The sequence below is a fragment of the Vitis vinifera genome, chromosome 7 (genome assembly GCF_030704535.1).
Source record: "Vitis vinifera cultivar Pinot Noir 40024 chromosome 7, ASM3070453v1".
In the NCBI taxonomy this organism is placed as follows: domain Eukaryota; kingdom Viridiplantae; phylum Streptophyta; class Magnoliopsida; order Vitales; family Vitaceae; genus Vitis; species Vitis vinifera.
This window is the reverse complement of record NC_081811.1, coordinates 3,865,392-3,886,400: the sequence shown is the minus strand read 5'-3', so window position 1 is coordinate 3,886,400 and position 21,009 is coordinate 3,865,392. Positions and strand designations below refer to the sequence as shown.

General features: G+C 35.3%; 3 protein-coding genes across 3 annotated transcripts; 2 read left to right on the top strand and 1 right to left on the bottom strand.

Annotated features, from left to right (window-relative positions):
• Window positions 1-382: 382 nt before the first annotated feature.
• LOC100241925 (uncharacterized) lies at window positions 383-6,045 on the top strand. Its single transcript, XM_002269046.4, has 10 exons — window positions 383-1,103; window positions 1,200-1,283; window positions 1,686-1,819; window positions 1,936-2,033; window positions 3,101-3,189; window positions 3,277-3,391; window positions 4,585-4,739; window positions 4,820-4,890; window positions 5,132-5,246; window positions 5,448-6,045. The coding sequence occupies exons 1-10, from the start codon at window positions 855-857 to the stop codon at window positions 5,589-5,591; spliced, it is 1,254 nt and encodes a 417-aa protein (XP_002269082.2). The 5' UTR covers window positions 383-854; the 3' UTR covers window positions 5,592-6,045.
• Window positions 6,046-6,605: 560 nt separating this feature from the next.
• On the bottom strand, window positions 6,606-10,475 carry LOC100247060 (probable polygalacturonase). The gene is made up of 6 exons (XM_010653912.3): window positions 10,250-10,475; window positions 9,014-9,331; window positions 8,272-8,392; window positions 8,014-8,188; window positions 7,847-7,917; window positions 6,606-7,699 (listed from the first exon to the last, which is right to left on the bottom strand). Exons 1-6 carry the CDS (start codon window positions 10,259-10,261, stop codon window positions 7,026-7,028), a joined length of 1,371 nt encoding a protein of 456 aa, XP_010652214.1. The 5' UTR covers window positions 10,262-10,475; the 3' UTR covers window positions 6,606-7,025.
• Window positions 10,476-13,109: 2,634 nt separating this feature from the next.
• Window positions 13,110-20,805, top strand: LOC100264013 (fumarate hydratase 1, mitochondrial). The gene is made up of 18 exons (XM_002272997.5): window positions 13,110-13,399; window positions 13,501-13,666; window positions 14,265-14,382; window positions 14,904-15,053; window positions 16,090-16,200; window positions 16,332-16,415; window positions 16,999-17,097; window positions 17,204-17,254; window positions 17,334-17,383; window positions 18,040-18,121; window positions 18,553-18,647; window positions 18,731-18,797; window positions 18,913-18,963; window positions 19,226-19,321; window positions 19,804-19,902; window positions 20,011-20,040; window positions 20,130-20,195; window positions 20,418-20,805. The coding sequence occupies exons 2-18, from the start codon at window positions 13,518-13,520 to the stop codon at window positions 20,502-20,504; spliced, it is 1,485 nt and encodes a 494-aa protein (XP_002273033.1). The 5' UTR covers window positions 13,110-13,399; window positions 13,501-13,517; the 3' UTR covers window positions 20,505-20,805.
• The last annotated feature ends 204 nt before the right edge of the window (window positions 20,806-21,009 follow it).

The window sequence follows — 21,009 nt, the reverse complement described above, 5'->3', positions numbered from 1 at the left end:
AAAAAAACATTTTGTTTTTTATTTTTTATTTTTTAATATTTAATAAAAATAAAATATTATAAAAGAAACAATTTAATATAGAACACTATTAATTATTATTTAGTTTTGAGTTATATTTAGAATTAAGCAAAAAAGAAAACACTACCTTAACTAGCACCAATGCATAAGTTTTACCTCTTATATTTGACAAAATAATTCTTTTTTTCTTGTTTTTTTCTTTACTATTTATATTTACTTTGTTGGACTAAAAACAAGAAAAAAAGACCTATTATTTAATAATTTAAAAAATTATTTATTAAATTCTTTTTTATAATTATAATGAATTTAGTTATTCAAGAAAAAAACTTTATTTGAACACTTGAATCACAAAAAAGACTGTGATTTTATTTTTTATTCGATTCAGTTTTCCTTAAAGACATAAGGGAATACCTTAAAAAAAAAAAAAATTCAAACTCTCTCTTTTTTGAGAAAATCCTTTCTTTTCTTTTCTTGAAAGAAAAGAATGGGGAAGTAAAAAAAAATTTTGGGAACTATGGATTCATGCACAAGCTATTATTATTATGATTATTATTTTTGGGAAGAATTGGAATTGGGCTTATGTGTAATTAGGGTTTTGAATTTTTAGGGGATTTGTTTTTGATCTCTGATAGTTACTATGATTCTATGAAAGTGGAGGGGATTTGGTTGTAAATTTACGTTTCCTCCTACAGTGTACGTGAAATTCTCATCTCCTCTCAAAACGCACCGTTTTACACCGAAAACGGCACCTGTTTTGTCTTCCAGAGCACCCTTATTGCTTAGGGTTTTAGCCTCCAGGGTTTTGCCTCCACTGTTTTCATCTTAATCAAGCCAAGATGCCCGATGAAGCGGAAATGGATCTGGATGGACACTCCGTGGAAGAACAGCTCAAAGCTTTCCAAATATCATCCCTTAAAGACGAAGACCTAGATGAAGAAGAAGGGGAAGCCGCGGACTCCAACTCTGATGTCGTCGACGATGACGACTGTGAAGCAGAACCAGTGACGCTAGGGTTTGTAGAAAAGCCTAAGAATGGCTGGTCCCTTCTCTGCCATATGTTTCCTAGCAAAGCTGGAGGCCTGCCTGTATGTTTTGAATCCTTGAGCTTATCTGTTAATCTCTTCTTCTTGGTAATTTACAACTTTTTGGGTTTTTGAATAATTCAAATTATCTGTGCGCAGGCATGGTTGGATCCCATTAATTTGCCTTCAGGAAAATCTTCCCTTTGCGATATCTGTCAAACGCCTTTACAATTTTTGCTTCAGGTATTGTGATTCTGTAGTGTTTTTTTTCCTTAAATTTGTATTAAAAAATTTTATACTTTTGTTTTCATTTAGGCTTCAAATGTTTAGATAAAAAGGATTTCAGGAAGAAACTTTGGTTTGGAGTATCTTTCCCCATGGACATTTTATATTAAAAGCCTCAAGAATGTGCTGGGTTTATAATTTTTTATTTATTTATTTATTTATTTTTGCTCTATCTTGAGAGAAACATTTGCCATCCAATTGCTTCCCAACTTGAAAGAGCAGGTGAAATGCAAATTCTTAAGAAAGGGGACCCATTTGTTGGATTTTTGCTGAGAAGGAAATGGAGAGAATTGTCAATCTTTATATGTTTTCTCCAATATGGCATATGATGATAATTGTCTTTTATCATTGAATTCCTAGGTTTATGCACCAATCTCTGAAAAGGAATCCACATTTCATCGGTCTTTATTTGTGTTCATGTGTACATCAATGGAATGTATTCTCCAAGACAAACGTGAGCAATGGAAATGCCCACCAGAGAAGGCATCTCGAAGGTATATCTTAGGAGACATCATTTTTATTTAATTAAAATAGGAGGCAATCATCAGTTTCTGATGTTCTTTAGTTACTTTTTACTTACGTATGTTTCCGATCATGATGGTTTCTTAAGTGTTAAGGTTTTCCGTTGCCAATTACCTCGCTCCAATCCTTTTTACTCAAGTGAGCCTCCAAGGGGCGATGGGACTGACAAACCTTCTGGAATTGGAGGTAGCTTTCTGTTCTAATTTCATTGTTCAAGTTAAATTTGTATATCTCTTATGGAAAGTATAATCATGACTACATCTGCAAAATTTCAATCCCAAGTTCTTGAGCTTTTAGGATTCATGTTCATCATGGTTTGTTGAAGGCATTGCACTGACCGTCTATAGTGAAAATGATAATACTTCAAAGTTTAGACACAATGTATGGAGTTTCTTACGGAATTTATTTTTATTTAAAATGAAAAGGAACAAGCTTGGATTACACATTTCACTTGTTTCTATTTTATTACTTATCCTATGTTGGATTCTTGAAAATTTTGAGGGAAAATGTAAGGAAAAGAAAATAGAGAGGAAAAATAGAATGAAAGAAAAAGTGAAGGAAAATAAAAAATAGATTTAAAGTTAATAAATTGTTTTTACATGCTTCTTCAAACTCATTTAATTTATTTTTCTCTTCTCTATAAAAAATAAATAATTTGAAAATGCATAAGTTTTTAATTAATTTTAATTGTATTTTATTTTCTTTTGTATTTTTTTTATGATAAACAAAACATGATAAAATTGTGTTTCTTAACATTTTTTTCCTTTCCTTAGTATTTTTATGGAACCAAATATAATAGGGTTTTTGTTCTCCATTTTTAAATTATAACCAATTAACTAAATGTAGAAGTCATCTGACATGTTAAATGTTTATCTAGTTATAGTTAACCACTGACTCAATACCAGGAAATAGGTTGTGCATGCATGAATAAAACACCTTCCAAATCATTGAACATTTTGTCCTTCCCCAAGCTTGAAAACTGCATATCTGCAAACACATTGTTTTAGGGGTCCTAAACTTTTCACTTTTAGGTGGATGTTAAATGTTTTTTGAGGCTCCCTGAGTCCAAAAGGTGACACATAAATTGAAAGATCTGGATTAGTGCTTTATAGTGCATGCAAACATTTTTGGTAATTTTCTGTCTAGTCCTGACCCTTTTATGAATGTATCTGCAAAATTTTGGGGTTTGCATATGCTCCTATGTCACAAGTATTCTTGAAATTCTCATGTGTTTGAATTTTGGTTTGTTTTAGCACGACTCTGTAATTGGTGTGGTACTTGGAATGGTGATAAGGTTTGCAGTAGCTGCAGAAAAGCTCACTATTGCTCAGAGAAACACCAGGTAATTAGGGATTTGTAGTTTTGGTTATGTTCTCTTTTTTGGGGCCATCCATAACAAAAGTATGCACTTTTGTTGTCCCTTTTGCAGGTTATGCATTGGCGCTCAGGACATAAGTTTGTTTGTCGACAAATGAAAACTTCCTCTGAGTCATCTAACTCTATCCCAGTAAACAACAGAACCACTTCAAACAAGCTAGAAAAAGGTTAGTAAATTGGATAGGGTTTCTTGTTGGGATACTTAGTTATAGTCTTCTAAATGTGCATTAGGGGAGGAGTGGAAAACCGCCAAGACTTGTATACTGAAAATGTTACCAACATTTAGAAGACTTGGAGGCTTGGAATCCTAAGACAATTGGATCATGAATATGGAATGAGCTCTACAATCAATTAATTAATAAGGTGTCCAGAACAATTAAAAGACGAAGAAGAGGATTATGTGTACTCATAGTTTTAAAAGGAGCAAGGTGCAAAAGTCTCCTATAGCTTAGGTGCAAGGTGCAACACAAGTTCGCACGCCTAAGTGAAGTGAAACTTGACCTAGGATGCTATCAATTTTATAAAATATAATTCAAAATCTAATCCAATCAATAAAAGATTCAAGGTTCCAAATATTTAAAAGAAACATTCAACAAAAACGTAATGAAATTATATTAATTTCAATATATAATTAGAAATTTCAATAATAGAAGTGTTTGAAAAGGAAAAGTAAAGTAGATAAGGCATGCCTCTTCAACAAGGCACTATAGCTAGGGAGTGGTTGTGTCTTGAGCTTAGGTACCCTTTAAGCATGCCCTTTGAAACTATGTGTATACTCTTAGGAAACCATACTACACTGACTAAGAAGGCTATTTTATAATAGGGACTCAGCAGGATAAGAGATTGGAAGAAGCTAGGGGTTAGATCTCTTGAGAACCAAGAGACTGATGGGACTGACCATCAGTCACCAAAGGAAGAAAACCCTTGACTGGCCATCAGTCACCAAAGAAAGAAAGCCCTTGAAGGATCAAAACAAAACAAAAAGCTGTAGAAGAAGGAAGCACCACTTTTATATTTACATGGCAGGCATGCTTGTTGATGGAATGTGAAATATCTAGTCATTCCTTAGGTGGCATTACCTTTGTATCAGGTGGCTATAATGATCTAATCTATATCTAGACCTTGTCCTATCCAATGCATAGGCCATGATGTCTGAAACTGTTTGCTAGTGATGGATGCACAAATGAGTTAGAGTCCATCCCTTTGAGTTGGCAGATGAAACTTTATGCCTTAGATCATACAATCATGTCTGCTATTCTAAAAATCTGTGATTAATTTCTAGGCTTCCTTGGCTTAGCTACCCTTGATATTGATTTTTTCAGAATTTCACCCCTGATGAATACTTTTCATTTGTAAACAGTTGCAAGTAACACTCTGTGGTCAGAATATGAGATCATAAATGAGGATGAATGTGAATTTGACATAGAGATGTCTGAAGATAATGGATACAGCAGTTCTTTGGTTTCAAATGACCGAAGTGATGAAACATTCAAGGCACTGTTGAAGCATTTTGAGGTATGGATTGTGGTGACTATGATTTCTGGGGTCATGGATATCTATTTTAAACCTTATGTGCAATTTGGTATTCTATTCAGGCGGATGATGACAAGAAGAGTTGGACCTCTTTCCAAGAGTGCATAGGCAAGGCCCCTGAGCAAGTATTGAGGTGATTCCAGACCTCCAGTACAAGGATGCTTATCTTTACATTTTATGTAACTTGGTTACACTTCAATATTTTTAAAAACATAGATACCAAGAGAAAAAGGACAACATGAAATGTATAGAGTTGAGCCATTCAGATCTTAAAGTTGATTTTGATTTCCTGTTGTTCACTGACCTACACTATATTTTTAACCTATTTTAACCTTGTATAATCCATTTTTTTCTTTTTTGTTTAAAAATAACAGATATTGTAGGAGTCCAAGGGCCAAACCTGTGTGGCCCATTTCAAGTGGTCGGCCATCTCAGGTTGATGCACCTAAATGCCGCTACTGCGGTGGTCCTTCGGTTTTTGAATTCCAGGTACAGAATTCCCCTCCCTTATCAATTCTTTGTTTGAGAGGACCTGACCTTTAATGTTTCTGGTTTTTCTATATATATTATTCATTTTCTTCGGTTGCACAATTTTCATGTCCCCTCATCATGCTCACTCAACCATGTATTTCCCTTTTGATCTAGACCCTTATCCATTATTGAAATCTTTGGTACTTTTGGTGATTCCAGATCTTGCCACAACTTCTTTATTACTTTGGTGTGAAGGATGATGTGGATTGTCTTGATTGGTCCACTATTGCGGTTTACACGTGTGAAGCTTCATGTGAGGCAAGCTTGAGTTACAAAGAGGAATTTGCTTGGATTCAAGTCTGACCAATCTATTTATTTTGCATTAGCACAGTGATTTTAGGTTGAAGATGAATAGGGAAAAAATTGTGTTCATGATTTTGGCATTGAGCTCTATTTTCTTCTTTTTTTTCTTTTTCTTTTTCTTTTTCTTTTTTTTTTCATTTTTCTTTCTCTTTTTTGGGTTGCAAGACAAAGAGTTGGCAAGAGGAAAACAATTTTGTGTTTTCACTCTTGAAGTGTATAGGTGGATGGAAACTTGGAATGATGCATGATATGAAGCTCTGTAAACTGGCTGGTTCATTTCTTCTCAAATGATAACATGGTGTTATTATTCTTATCGATGGCTGGGATGCTGCCAAGATTGCTTGCATGATATGAAGTTGTGTTACCAGGTATCTCCATTTCTTCTCCAACGATAACTAAAGTCTGTCAAATATTTTATTCAACATCAAAATAATGAGTTTATCTTCGAACTTCAGTCTTGCCTTTTCTCAAGTATTGTGAAGTTATGGATGTAATACTTGATATGGCTCCCATATGGTTATGAATTTAGATTGGTGTTAATCGAGTACAGGGAAGAAATGTAGTTTGTGGCTTGTTACACACGGTACTATACTAGTGGCCTATGCCTTTTTTGTTCACTAAATGGGCTATTGATTGTGAAATTGCTAATGATTCGAGAATTGATAACAAAAGGGATGTGTCCCTTTGTTCGTTTTAGACCGCATATATGTGCAGGCAGCAGTTTAAATGGTGGTTCAGCAATTATTTTGTCTGAGCCAGGTCCACGCTGTTGGAATATCATCTTATGAGGTGATGACAAACATACCAATTCTGAAGGCTTGGCAGAAGTAGCATGAATTATTCTCCATGGCCCAGTTGACTGCAAAATGCCTTTCTATCCCTTGTAACTAGCACGTTTTCTGAATTGTCCTTGGGAAATCTTTTTTGCCCTTTTGTCTGTTTGAAGATATAATAGAAAATGTAGCATTAACCAGAAGACATGGGTGTTCAATTCTTCATTCCAATAAAAATCCATTTCAGTAAACACCTTCCGCCAATTAATAAACAAACTTGGTAACAATCATTCTTTCCTTTGCAAGATAAACAAGCCCAAAAAGAGAGAAAACAAGAGAAGTGCAAGAAAGCTCAAAGCAATATTTGTAAGTTGAACTACAGTACAAAAAATATCCACACATGGATGAAGGAAATAAGACTGTACACAAGCTATTTCATAAGAAGTTGTTGACGCCATTCTGGTTGAGACTTGTTGCAGGGTTTTGTAATGTTTTAATTGGATGAACAGAGATATCATCTTCGTCAGAAGAATCCGTGTCTGCAGTACGCATTATTGGAAAAATATGGCCACATGAATTTAAGATGGAAATGGAAGGATGATTTGTGTTTCATTGTACAAATTGGCTGAAACAAATAATTGTAGCTTTGGGTGAGATGTGCTCATAAAACTGTAGCTAGAGTATTTGTGTATGGGAAGGAAGAGCAAGTTGAGAAAGAATTTGAGGTTTTGGTTTGGAGGTTGGGACATGGTTCAGGAGACACACACTCAGATGAACCGAATACATTGGAACAGAGCCATGGCTTAGAAGAATTAGAAGTGATGGACAAGGAAATATTGAATAGACAAATTGATGTGAAAGGAGACTCATAGATTCCAGAAAAATTGCCTGCAATACTTACGTTTGTACCGACCATATCCTTAAAGGTGATACCATCAACAACTGGGAGTGCACCAGGATCATACTTGTCGTCTGGGTGGGATCTGCACTGGCCTGTTGCTCCAATGGTCAGGCCAACATTTTCCATTTCAACATCTGATATGAGGATGCCTTTAATGTAGCCACCCCTCCCTTTGGTTGTCTTGAGCTTGATGCCTGTCGATGAGTCCTGCAAGTGTATGTGCTCCACAAGTATGTCGGAGATGCCCCCAGACATTTCACTGCCAAATGCTAGGCCAGAGCCCGAACTAGACTGTAGCCAAACTCTCCTGATATGCACATTCCTGGTTGGTTTTCCGTAGGCAATTCCATACTCATCCCACCCACTCTTGAGCACAATGGCATCATAGCCCATGCTGATGTTGCTGTCTTCAATGCAAATGTACTCAGAAGAATCTGAAATTGCAATTCTATTTCAGAACACCTATGACAGGGAAATAACTTGAAGGATTCTTATATTGAAGGATCTTATCTGCACAAAAGGCATACTAAGGAGCAGTGTAAATGAATAGTTTCATTTCTTTTTCTTTTCTTTCAACAAACCTGGGACAACACCACTGGTACGAGGAGATTCTGGAGGAGCATAAGCTGTTATGTTTTGAACCCAAACATTGCTGCATTGTTTCCACAAAAAAGATGTACATGAAGTTATCAAATCAAACACTACACTTGTGATCCTGAAATGGAGTTGGGGTACATGAAAGGAGTACCTGCAGTATACAGGATGAATGTTCCAGGCTGGGGAATTTAAGAAGGTTAAATTTGAGATAATGATATCATTGGAGCTGATAAATTCCACAATATGGGGGCGGCTGTAATTTAGGGAATGGGAACTGAAATTCTCCCACCAGACAGAACCCTGACCATCAATGGTTCCATTGTTACCTGGTGCAAGCATGGAGGATAAAGGAGTTATATGAGTCCAACTAGTATGCCAGTTGTGAAATAAAATGGGGAGATGCACTTGCCTGTAATCACCACATCACTTAAATTCGGTCCATTAATCAAGCTGCGATATCTTCCACCTGGAAGTTCAATCCCTCGACCATAAGATGGTAATGGATCAAGTATTTCCCAATGGGTGAAGTCCTGCAAAACCTAAAAACTTAAGCATGCATTCAAAAATAAGTTTCCAGTAAAAGGGATGTCAATCCTGATAACAGATCACAGTAACAGTTACTACATGTATGTGGTTGATACACAATACTAAAGTGTAAATTTATTGGGGAATGTAGCAAGGCATATGTCAAGTTGGATGAATCACTAAACCAGCCTTTCTTTGTCTTCTGCTTCCCATTTTGAAGGGGACTTTTGGAAGTTAGATTGGCTAGAAATGCTATATATACAGAGTAGTAAGGTCAGATATCAGAAATCTAGCTTGTAAGTTTAGGTGAAGTTGTGAGGATGTGACAAAGATGATGAAGGAAAGTCCAAGAGTTCAAAAAGAAAGGGTTCCATCCTAATAAATGGATGAAACGAGGGGTCTATTTTGCAGAAGGGAAAATGATTTTCGAATCAAGAACAGGGGTGTCCATATCCTATAAACAAAATTCTTACACCTACAGTAAGTAGTGCCCGGCTGAATTTTGATGTTTTGCATTGATTTGTATGGTTTTCCATATAGGAAAGAGGAAAAAGTTTTGCTGTTTCTGTTTTGTTTTTTCAGTCCCCTGATGTGCAATGAGTATGCATTAGATTTGAAACAAGAACCTGAGATCCAAGAATGGTAGCTCCTCGTTCAAGGAAGAGGGTGAGATGGCTGGTAAGGTTAAAGCTTCCCGTAAGCCACCTGCCTGGTGGAACATAGAGCTGAGCACCACCCTTATCAGCAAAGGACTTGAGATAGAAAATGGCATTCTCAAAGGCAATTGTGTTCGATGTTTTGCCATCCCCTACTGCCCCAAACTCCAAGATGGACACACTGTGAGGTCTGGGTTCTAAAGATTTCTTGTATTTGCACTGTCCATCATTCCCGACCCCATTATGTTCAACAGCACAACTCAATGCCAGAAGCAAAAGCAATGCCACCTGAAAGAAAGAGGGAACAAAAGAAAAAGGTAAAAGAGCATTGCAAAACAAAAAGACTCGGTTCCCAGAACTGTTCCTCGCTTCTAAAATCTGCCCACTGTAATGAAATCCAAGAACACACAAATGAGATTACTAGAATGTAAAGAACAAAGACAAACACAGCCTTTTATTTCCAACAGAACAGAACAGAACATAAACTTGAGGAATCCAAGGAAAATAAAGAAGATTTCCAACAGAACATACACCAATTTCTGTCAATTGAAAACAAAAATGAATCAAGAAACCCAGAAAGAAAAGAAAAGAAAAGAAAAAAAAAAAGACGACTGAGGAACAAACATAGAAAGTATATCATTGTAGGGCTTGTATGCTTTGATAATTCAAAAGCATGAATACAAAGATAGTACAAGCACCATCCAATAAGATTCAAATTCCTGCATTGACTAACAAGAAAGCAAAACATAAACCGACTCCCCAAACACTAACCGATGCATTTGAAGGACAATAACAAACCAAAATTCAGAGGAAGATGAAATCAGATGAACAAAAATATGAAAGCCAGTTGCTTGAAATTAGCAGAATCCAATATCTCCTTATCAAGTTGGGAATTTTTTTTTTTTTTTTTTAACACTCCAAACACCCACTTCAAAAGTCAATCCCAATTGATAAAGATCCATAGAACCCACAGACTGTAGACACCACAACACAAAATCACACTCTGTCAAGACACTTCAACTGTTCTCAGCCAATAAAAAATTTAGAAGAAAAAACCTAGGACACCCACATCAAAACTTGAATGAAGAGCACAGAAAAAGCATTCAAAAAACAGTCTTCAGAGTCCAAACACCCAGATGCTGAAATCCCCATAACCACCCAAGAAACGAATAAAAACCAAACACTGAATCAAAACAACGTACTTACTAGCCTCTTCATCAGTCTCGTCTCTTCCTCTTCCCTTCAACGCCAAGTAATACCAAACAGCACAGAAACCAAAACCCAGTGAAATAATAACATGAACATCAACTGAAGAAGAAGATGAAGAGGAAGAAGAGAGGACGACTTTGAATATATGATGGCAATAAGTGAAACTAGAGAATAAAAGGGTGGTAAGAGAAAGGGACAGCTAGAAAAGAAAAGAAAGCCAGCTCTTCATTTTACATATATATATATATATATGTATGTATTTTGATATAAAGCATATATCAAGGCCTCAAACTAGGAAAGTGCATAGACAGAGTAACGATTAAAAGATTTTAATCACCATTAATCACTCTAATCATATTACAGTTCTTGGAAAGATCAACTTTCTAAAATTTTGAACTGCACCCTAAAAATTAGGCTATTTACATTTTCTAGTTGGGAAGAGCAAAATTTGCCTAGAAGTTATATCATATGTGACTGAATCCAAGGAAATTTTTATGATTTTTGCGATAAATGGGGATTTTTTTGGGGTGAAATTAAAGAGAGATTAAGAGAATGCGCCAAAGGAAATTAATGCGGACGGAGAGATTGCACCTGGGCCAACGTGGGAAAAGGGTGGGACCCGAGGTCAATGATGTAGCCAAAATGCTAGCCTGGCGTCACCCACTTGCCAGATCATAACTCCTTGGGTCGTCAATGGTAGGCCCACTTCCTCTATATTACTAGTCCCTGCCTTCCTTTATGGGTCTTCTCTGTCTCTTCTGCTCCTGTTTTATTCAATCTTTTATTCTCTTCTCCTCTATGCTACCCATGGATGAATGTGAACGTAATGTGAATGTGAAGCCTTCTTAAGGCTTGCTTCTAAAGAGAGTTCAAACCCAACCCTTAAGCTATGTTTGGTTAGATAAAATTTGAGGGAAAATGTAAGAGAAAAGAAATACAAAGAAAAAGTAGAAAGAAAGAAAAAATGAAAAAAAATAAAAATAAAAATAAAAATTGATAAATTATTTCTTTTTATTACTTCAAACTCATTTCATTTATTTTAACTTATCAATATAAATATTAAATAATTTAAAAATACATAAGTTTTTAATTAGTTTTAATTATATTTTATTTTCTTTTATATTTTTTATAAAACAATCAAACATGAAAAAATCATTTTCCTTTATATTTTTTTTTTCTTAATATTTTCCAAAAACTAAACATAACCTTAAAATTTTTTAGGATTTGTTTTCTATACTTGATTTTGTTTACATAGAGAGTTGGACTATAGTGTTGAATCCATACATATATGCACGGTCTGTTATATCACATCACATATATATTTAGGTTTTATTATTTTATATTGAATTTAATTTTATTATTCAATATCTTAATTTTATTTTATTTTCTCTAATTTTATTTTTGGTATTTTGAATATAATTTTTATATTTCTTTTCAATGACTTAAATTTTATCTTTCAATGACCTAGATGTTTAGAGGTTGTTTGATAAATTAAAAATATATATATATTTGTGTTTTTTTTAATGTTTAAAATATATATATATATATATATATATATATATATTGAGACGAAACTACCCTTAGAAAGACATGGGAGCCCATTAATGAGAAGCCCCAAATGCCAGCTGCAACCCACAGATTGTAGTAGGAAACAGGAAGCTCCTGCAACCCCACCGCAACACATGCCCCAAAACTCAACCCATGATAACTGACACAGCAACACAGCATCTTCTCTTCCATTGGCCCAAATCTTCCATCTCAAGCGGCCCAGACCAAACCCCTGGTGGTTTCGGCTTTCCCTCTCTGTGATTCCCGTGTGCTTCTTCTTCCTTTCAGTGCCACTGCCTCCTTCCACGGTCTGGATTCAGTCCCTTTTTTTGTAAATGGCCAATGCGACTTTTTAAGTGTCGGGGACTCATTGCATGGGGCCGGCTCCCTGGAGAGATGAATCAAAGAATTTGGTGACCAGTCGCCACCTACCACAAGCAGTGTACGAATGCATGCAGTTGATGGGATCCACACCCAGAAATAAAATATAAAAAAATGGTACCGTTGGCTTTCATTAGTGGCTGGCTGATCGAGCAAAACATTTCAGGGTCATGGAGACTGTAGAGGATTACTATTCTTATCCTTTTTTTTATAGCATTTTCCTAGGTCCAAGCCTCTCCATTTGTGATGATATTTATGAGCAATTTAAGCGACCTCTTTCATCCTCATTCATCATGTTTGTATTGGTTTATGAATAAGAGGATCGGAAGAATCATTCCAAATGGATTGTGTACGGGCCATAAATGGATCATTAACGTGTCTTAAATAGGTTATATGGATTCATGGATTCATTCTATTGATCTCATTCGAACTCTTATCATGGTGTTATCAAGTCATGTTAAAATTATCATCTTAATTTAAATAAAGTTAAAAAAAATTAGGTGAAATGATGCTTTAGGAATCAAGAGTATAAATTTTTTATTTTTATTTAAAAAATTATTTTAGGCTAAATATTTCATTCTAAATTGAATTATTCAATTGATAAATATTTTTAAAATATATTTAAGAAAATAGGTTAATGTCAATCGCTTTCCTTATGACTAAATACACTTGCCAATTGATTTGAAACTTCGTCCAATAATTCTCTTGTTTTGAGTGAGAAAGAGAGATGGATGATAAAAAATAAAAAGAATAAAAAATATACAAGAATTAAAACCTGGGAATGAAAATAATTTTAAGAAAAATAAAGAAAAAGCGACTTGGCCGACATGGGCCACCTAAGCACCTCATGGATCAAATAAGGAACAAGCCCAAACAGTGCCAAATAGATCCGCAAGATAATCGGGCCCCAACATGGGCCAAAAGTATGCAGCCCCATATGCCATGCTGCTGTTGTTGAATGTTGGTTGCTGGACCACAGGCGTAAAAGCTGTTTGTTTTTAGTTTTTACTTTCCAAACGAACGGAAGCAAATCGTCTTGTTAAAGAGAGTGTGCATTTCCGCCAACAAACAGTGACGCCGCCGTCACGTGCCATTCCCTTACTGGACTATTCCATTTTTACTCACCATTTTCTAGAATCTCGACCTACCCTATTTCTCTCTTCCCTACACCCCATTCACATCTCCGGCGCTGGAACCTGTATCGTATACACCTGAATCGTATGCTCCGGCAGTTCTTCCGATTTCAGCTTCGTTTCAGCTCAATCACTGCTCTGTGTCTGTTTGAGTGTGTGATGTTTTGTTTTTTTTCTTTTTTGAAGGGTTGAGTAGAAGGGAAATGATGATGTACGCAGCGTCTCGTCGGTTATGTGGTGGATCAGCGGGATCTCCGTTGCTAGGGTTGCGTTATATGTGTCTGAGATCCCTGTCGACATCGTTCAGGGAAGAGAAAGATACATTTGGGCCGATTCTTGTTCCTTCTGACAAGTTCGTTTTTTCTTCCCTGATTTTCTATTGTCTGATTGCTACGTACGATTTCAATGAAAGTATGTTGGTGAACTGTAATGATCCTTATTTGGTTAGTTGTATGAATCATTTTCGCCATTTAGCTCTTTCAAGATTTCAGTACCAGAACGAATTGAATTTAATCTCGGTAGCATGAACTTGGCGTAGGAAACGCCAAACACAATTCCGGCAATATTTGAATTTATATAATTTCCTATAATTGCATTCTATATGAGTTTGAATAACTTAACTAAATATCTATGCCAAAAACTATATAAGTTTGAAGAAACTGCTGAAACATGTTCAGTTTTTTTCTTCTTTTATTTTAGTATCTTCTGTTCATGATTGTGTTGTTTTTCTTGTATTAAAAAAATGTGTTAGCCATGTACACCATATGAAAAAGAAAAAAAATCCTGTTTAAAATTCTGGACATATTTGGAAAGTGTTCACTTTTGGCCAGAAAAGTTGGAGCATCAGTGCACGGATGTATAGAAGTGATGTGATACAAAAGATTTAAGTTAATTCTGGAATAGGTATGGTAATAACTTATTTTTAATTTTTTTGGACTGATATCTTTCAGATTGTGGGGTGCACAAACTCAAAGATCATTGCAGAATTTTGATATTGGTGGTGAGCGTGAACAAATGCCTGAACCAATCATTCGAGCTTTTGGCATCCTTAAAAAATGTGCTGCAAAGGTTGTTTCAGTTGTACATTTTTCCTTTTCAGATTCATACTGCTATGACATTGGCTGATAATTTGATAACTGTTTAAAGAATTTGGGTTCTGTTTAGTGGGTTGAGTTTGTGCATACTGTTAGTTGCAATTCTCATGATGTTCTTTGGTTGATGATTCTATTGGTTCTTGTACATTTATAAAAATTTTAAGGTGGAGCTCTTATGCCATAAAGTCACTAGTTATCTGACTTTGGAAATCAAAGGTTCCAGTGAAAACATGTTATGCAATCTGACTAAATGTTTCAGAAGTCAATTAAATTTATCGTGAATTGGGTGTTTTTTTCAACTTAAAATTGCACATTCTCGGAGATTTAAACTGAATTGCAGTTATGGGTCACTTGACCTCTTGTATCACTTTTGATTTATTTAATTATTTCAGTTGATGTATAGTTGATTTTTGTAACATCTTCATTACATTTTCATACTGGTCTGAGTAATTGGTTGATGTAAGATTTACTCTCAATTGCATTATTCTATTGTAGGTCAACATGGAATATGGTCTTGATCCATCCATAGGCAAAGCAATAATGCAAGCAGCCCAAGAAGTGTCAGAGGGAAAACTAAATGATCATTTTCCGCTCGTCATATGGCAAACTGGCAGTGGCACTCAAAGTAACATGAATGCCAATGAGGTAAGGATCGGTTTATGTAGCTTCCTGTCTTCTGGTTTGACGCTGCTTTAGTTATATGCAGATGGACCTTATTTCGATTCCGATGGAAATTTGTTCTAAACTTTGTCTATTGACCTTTTGTCATTGATTCTGAATCAATTTTATCTTTTTATTTATTTATTTAGTTTGTACAGTTGGTTAAGTGGGAGACATCTAGGATGTTGAATTGTTAAGCACTTACAAGAAGAGACTGAAATTTTGCCATCAGACTTCATTCTTTGCTTATGAGCTTTCAGAAACATTTGCCTTTATGGATCAATCAGGAATGTAGTAGGCTGCTGAAAATTTATCTGTTGGACAGGACATTATAACCTTTCTTTGTCTCTGTAGAAGGTGTGTTCAACTAAGAGTTCACATTTACACTGCTCGCTATCTGAACTAGGAGATCTATTATCAGTGGATGTCTTGATCATCTAGTCAAGACTACATAAGGCTGTAATCTGGTCTGTCTCCCATTGTTATTTAAAATTTACAAGAAAATTCAATAAATTGAGGAGCAATGATCATCCTCTGCGGAGTTCAAAAGTTTGTAATGCCATGATTGATTCTTATATACAACAGATAAGATTAAGGATATATCCCATCTTTCCTGTCAAAGACTGATTAGTGCTTGCTGAGGTTAAGAGCTGCCTATCAAATGCTGGTTGGTGCTTTGGCCCACTACCTTTTTGTGATCAAGCCACTGATCTGGTGACAAACTGAAGAAACAAAAAAATTTGCATTGGTGGTTAAGTCATCCATTTAGATGGTCTAAGTTGCTTACCATTGTTCAGGCCTTCATTATGTTTTCACAAAAATGATCAGTTGGATGGTTGACAAAGAAATCTACCTAAGAGATGTTATTGTTAGAAAAGCTTGTGGTGAATGTTTTTGTTTTCTTATCATTCATGGTGGTGACAGGATTTAGTATTCTTTGCCTACGAACTGTATACTTGTCATTTTTGGTGATGAATATTACTTCTTTTTATTTGGATTTATTTTTTATCAACTGTGGCAGGTTATTGCAAATAGAGCAGCTGAGATTCTTGGCCATCAGCGTGGTGAAAAATATGTGCATCCAAATGACCATGTTAACAGATCACAATCTTCTAATGATACATTCCCTACTGTAAGCCTTTTGAACAAGAATAGCCATGATTTTTAAGATAACTATCTACTTAAATGGCTTGACCCATTTCATTGTTGAAATGATGATTTTTTACTGGTTTTTATTGAATTCTATGTTTGTTGTTTGTCCAGGTTATGCACATTGCAGCCGCAACAGAAATAAATTCAAGATTAATACCAAGTTTGAAGCATTTAGAAACTGCACTACATTCGAAGGTTGGATAATTTTCTTGTTATTCTTCGAAGCTAAATTCAAATGTGATTACCAAATTGCATTCAACCTGCAGCTTCTGCTGCTATATCTTAGATATGATATATCTGCTGACTTCAGTGTTGGGGATCCCTTCAACTTGTCATGTATAATATATGTGGTCAAGATTTTGAAACTACATGAATTGGATGCTGGCATGTGTGTCCATGCTCCATCCAAATGTCTGACACTTCAGTAGGACATGCCAATTTTAGGATAGTACACTAGTCCACTTGTACAGACAAATGTTCACTAATTAATGCATCATGTTATTGCCAGAATGTCTCTATGCCATGCTGCATTGGTCAACAATATAAATGTGAAGCTTTCCATATACAATAATTTTCATTTATACCACTAATTCACTATGATGACTTTCTTTTTTATTTAATAAGTTCATGTCCATTTCCATGCATAACTCATTGTTAACAACAATAAGGAACAATTAGGGCAGCCTATGTAATATATTTAATATAATGAGGACTACTAGGTGACACAATATAAAAATCATTCTTGCCTCTATGACTTTGCTTATTTTGTTTTTTCCAGTCTATTGAGTTCAAAGATATTATTAAAATTGGGCGTACTCACACTCAAGATGCAACGCCTTTGACTTTGGGCCAAGAGTTTAGTGGGTATTATACACAAGTAAGTTATTCTTGTTACACTTCTAAAGGTTTTGTTGTTTTACTGTCAAGTGGATTTGTTTTGGTTGATACTGCAAGCCTGAAATTTGTTAGTGCCTTTGTTGCAGGTGAAATATGGAATTGACCGTGTCACATGCACTCTACCCCGCATGTATCAGGTCTGCAACTTGAAGTATTAAGTTTTTAACTGTTCTTTCCCCCACTAGGTCTAATGAACAGGGAATGTTGTTTGAGCAGCTTGCACAAGGTGGCACTGCTGTAGGGACTGGATTGAACACAAAGAAAGGGTATGTGCTGCTTTATGGTTTAAGCAAATATGCTTTTCTTTTCCCAATCATGCTGGTCCCTTTTGAATGTTTTGTTTTGGCACTATTTTTAATTTTTGGAGCAAGAAATATACTATTTTCTTTATATAATCAAATGTAGTTCTTAAATGTGATTATATTTATAGTTATGTAGCTTAAATGGCAAGCAGGATTTTCACAGCTGACTCAAAAGAGTTGGGACATAGGCCTTGTTACATTGAAAACTTAGTTGTTTTATAGCATGTAGAAAAATGTCATATCTGCCTCTCAGATTATTGTTTTTTCTATAAAACAAACCATGTTAATTAACAGTGTGCCAACTGAACCCTTCTCCCCTTCAAAAAATTAACCCCTTCCCCCTCAAATAAATAAATAAATAAACAAAAATAAAAATAAAATCATCAAGAATTTGTTTAGTGTCAACTGGAACTTGTTGTCATGGATAGATATGTCACTTGTGAGAGACCATAGAATACAGGTTGGAAGGGGGTACTTGTTTTTGATTTTGTCTGTTAAGTTCCAAATTAAAGTAGCACGGAGTATGTGCATTTAATTTTCTCTCAATCTTATTATGAAGTCCATTTATCCATATTAGTTGTTTTTTAGTTCATGATAGTCAATTTTTGAGCTTCATTTAGGTTTGATGTAAAGATAGCTAGAGCAGTTGCCGAGGAAACAAATTTACCATTCGTCACAGCAGAAAACAAGTTTGAAGCACTGGTGATTTTCTAATCCTCCTAAGAGTCTGTTTGGGAGTGATTTTCAAAGGACAAGGAACACTTTCTTACAGAAATTAGTTGTTTAATTTTGAAAATCACTTTAAGAAATCTACAGAATCACTTGGTAAGTGATTCTTCCAAAAATCACTTTTTTGTTATATAACATTTTATCAAAAACACTTTCAGATGATTTTTTTGGTTTATATCCAAACGTCAAGTGATTCTCCTTAAAAGTGTTTCTAATAGAAGCACTGGCAACAAAAGTGCTACATACTAAAAGCATTTTAACTAGAATCACTCCCGAATAGACTCTAAATCTGCTTCTTTTCATTTTGTTAGGTAGTGAAGGAATATATTCCATTTATTGCCTCATATCTTGTAAAATTTACTACAAAATATTTTGCATTCTTAAATGTTTTTCTTTTCTGCCAGGCTGCACATGATGCATTTGTTGAAACTAGTGGTTCAGTTAACACTGTTGCTACTTCCCTGATGAAGATTGCTAATGATATACGCTTATTAGGAAGGTATGTATGCTAGTTGGATAGCCTTACAGTTTCTATCGTTTTGCTTTATTTTTGTGGTCATCACTCTGCTTTTCCTTGCTCAGTGGTCCACGTTGTGGCCTTGGTGAACTCATTCTTCCTGAAAACGAGCCAGGCAGCAGTATTATGCCTGTAAAATCCTGATCTCTTTCCCATATATTTTTATGACAGTAAAAAGATGATATTTTCACTTGCACTTGCTACATTTAGGATTCATTTATTCATCCTTTAGCTTTTTCTATTTCAGGGAAAGGTTAACCCTACTCAGTGTGAGGCTCTCACAATGGTCTGTGCTCAGGTAAAGTTTGTGTCTTCAATTCTGGTTAATTAAGATGATATGATCAACCAGAAAATTCATCAGCAAGTAATTATCAAGATGTTTGAAGACTGCAATAATGTGTGTTACTGATTCTACAGTCTTGAATTCTTACATATACAGTGTCTTTGGTTTGTACTCCATTTATTAGAACCTTTTTTTGTGGTTGACTTTATATTTATTTGTTCAAAAAATTAGCTTCTAATCTGGTTCGACCAATCAAAATTTTTGTATAATCTTGCAGGTTATGGGAAATCACGTGGCCATTACTGTAGGTGGATCAAACGGTCATTTTGAGCTGAATGTATTCAAGCCTCTGATTGCTAGTGGTCTCCTACGTGTATGTTCTTCTGTTCACAGCTTTTGTTTTTGATCCCTATTTAAAAGCCTAAATCCAAGTTCAGGACTTTGCCCTGTAGCTATGACCAGTCAGGAAAATTTAAAGATTTGGTGTAATTAGGCTTCAGAAAACAATGTCAGTGCAAAAGTTTGGCTCGGGGAACTTTCTGTTTCAGCATTGTCTTAATAACTAAAAGATTTGGCAATTGATGCAAAATTAAAAGTATCAAATTTGCCTTCTTTTTTTTTTTTTTTTTCTTATGGGAAGATCTGTTATGCCTTGGTAATTTGGAATAATTTGGATTTGGTCCAAGGTGATGTTCTTTTCAGAATTTGTGTTTTTAGAACTCTGGTTGACCATGAAATTTTATGTTTCCCTATTAGCATGAATCAGCTATTTTTTATCTGGCAGCTATTTCTTTACTGAAATATAGCCTATCAAAAATTTATGTTTACTTTCTCTTTTTTACTCCTCTCCAACAGTCGATCAGATTGCTAGGTGATGCATCTGCTTCCTTTGAAAAGAACTGTGTGAGGGGAATTCAAGCCAATAAGGAAAGGATTTTAAAATTACTGCACGAGGTAAGTTGATGCAATTCATTAGAGCCAAACTTATTCTTATCATATTTTGAAACTTAAATCTGAGTGATCATATTTTCTTGCTATTTGACAATTGACATTGCCTTGCAGTCACTAATGCTTGTCACATCTTTGAACCCTGTGAGTTTCTGTTCTATCCCTGTGTTCATTCCTACACTTCTCGATTACTGTGCTCTGGACAATAACTTATGCTGTTGCTTCTGTTTCAGAAAATTGGTTATGATAATGCCGCTGCTGTTGCCAAGAAAGCCCATAAGGAGGGAAGGACTCTGAAGGTGATGCTTCCTTCTCTCATCTGTGTAGACTCAAATGTGTTTCTTTAATTTGGATTACTTTTGGTTTAAATTCAGCTGTTTCTTGTATATATTCATTTTCTTAATCAAATCACTGGTAATTAATGATTATATTTAAAAGAGTTTGTACAGCTCTTAGTTGGTCAGTCTCTTTGCAACTTTGGATGAATGAAACATCAGATCTTATAAAATTTTATTCTGCAGGAAGCTGCATTAAACCTTGGAGTGCTGACCAGTGAAGAATTTGATCAACTAGTCGTACCTGAGAAAATGATTGGCCCCTCTGACTGATGAGCTGTGAAAGATTTTCTAGCTCCTGAGAAATCATTCCCTGACTTACAGCACGCCCTGTTCCTGCATTTTTGCGCATTTCTCTTCAGCTGGATTAGGAAATAAAGATCCTGCAGTGATTTTATTTTACTTCACAAACAATATTCTTGAGGTTTCCTCAACGGTTGGCTTCTATTTTCTGGATCATTTGAGTGATTATAGCACAGATGATGCAGCAGAAAAAGTGAAACCTCCCATTTTTTGTAACAGTTCATCAGAGAGAATTTTCTCACCTGAATAAAATGAAAATGTTTATCCTCGAGATACTCTTCTGCCATTTCAAATTCTCAATGTTGGGCCTCAAGATCCGTTGTTCTGTTTATTGCTGCAGGTGTGACACATTCTGAAATGAACTCTGAAGTTGTGTGGATAAACGGTACTTTTATGTAACATTAGTATATTAAATTTAAATCTAATATTTCTACCATATTTGGCGATCAACCTTAGTTAATAGAAGGCTTTGTGG

Excerpts from the sequence above, each read along its gene's own strand:
- LOC100264013 (XM_002272997.5), top strand. The coding sequence starts at position 13,518 with ATGATGATGTACGCAGCGTCTCGTCGGTTATGTGGTGGATCAGCGGGA. Across the intron at positions 15,054-16,089 it reads GTAACATGAATGCCAATGAG|GTTATTGCAAATAGAGCAGC; the intron begins GTAAGGATCGGT and ends CAACTGTGGCAG. Across the intron at positions 20,041-20,129 it reads TTGTCACATCTTTGAACCCT|AAAATTGGTTATGATAATGC; the intron begins GTGAGTTTCTGT and ends CTTCTGTTTCAG.
- LOC100247060 (XM_010653912.3), bottom strand. Across the intron at positions 8,189-8,271 it reads AAGTGATGTGGTGATTACAG|GTAACAATGGAACCATTGAT; the intron begins GCAAGTGCATCT and ends TGCTTGCACCAG. Across the intron at positions 7,918-8,013 it reads ATTCATCCTGTATACTGCAG|CAATGTTTGGGTTCAAAACA; the intron begins GTACTCCTTTCA and ends GAAACAATGCAG.
- LOC100241925 (XM_002269046.4), top strand. The coding sequence starts at position 855 with ATGCCCGATGAAGCGGAAATGGATCTGGATGGACACTCCGTGGAAGAA. Across the intron at positions 1,284-1,685 it reads CTTTACAATTTTTGCTTCAG|GTTTATGCACCAATCTCTGA; the intron begins GTATTGTGATTC and ends TTGAATTCCTAG. Across the intron at positions 4,891-5,131 it reads GCCCCTGAGCAAGTATTGAG|ATATTGTAGGAGTCCAAGGG; the intron begins GTGATTCCAGAC and ends TAAAAATAACAG.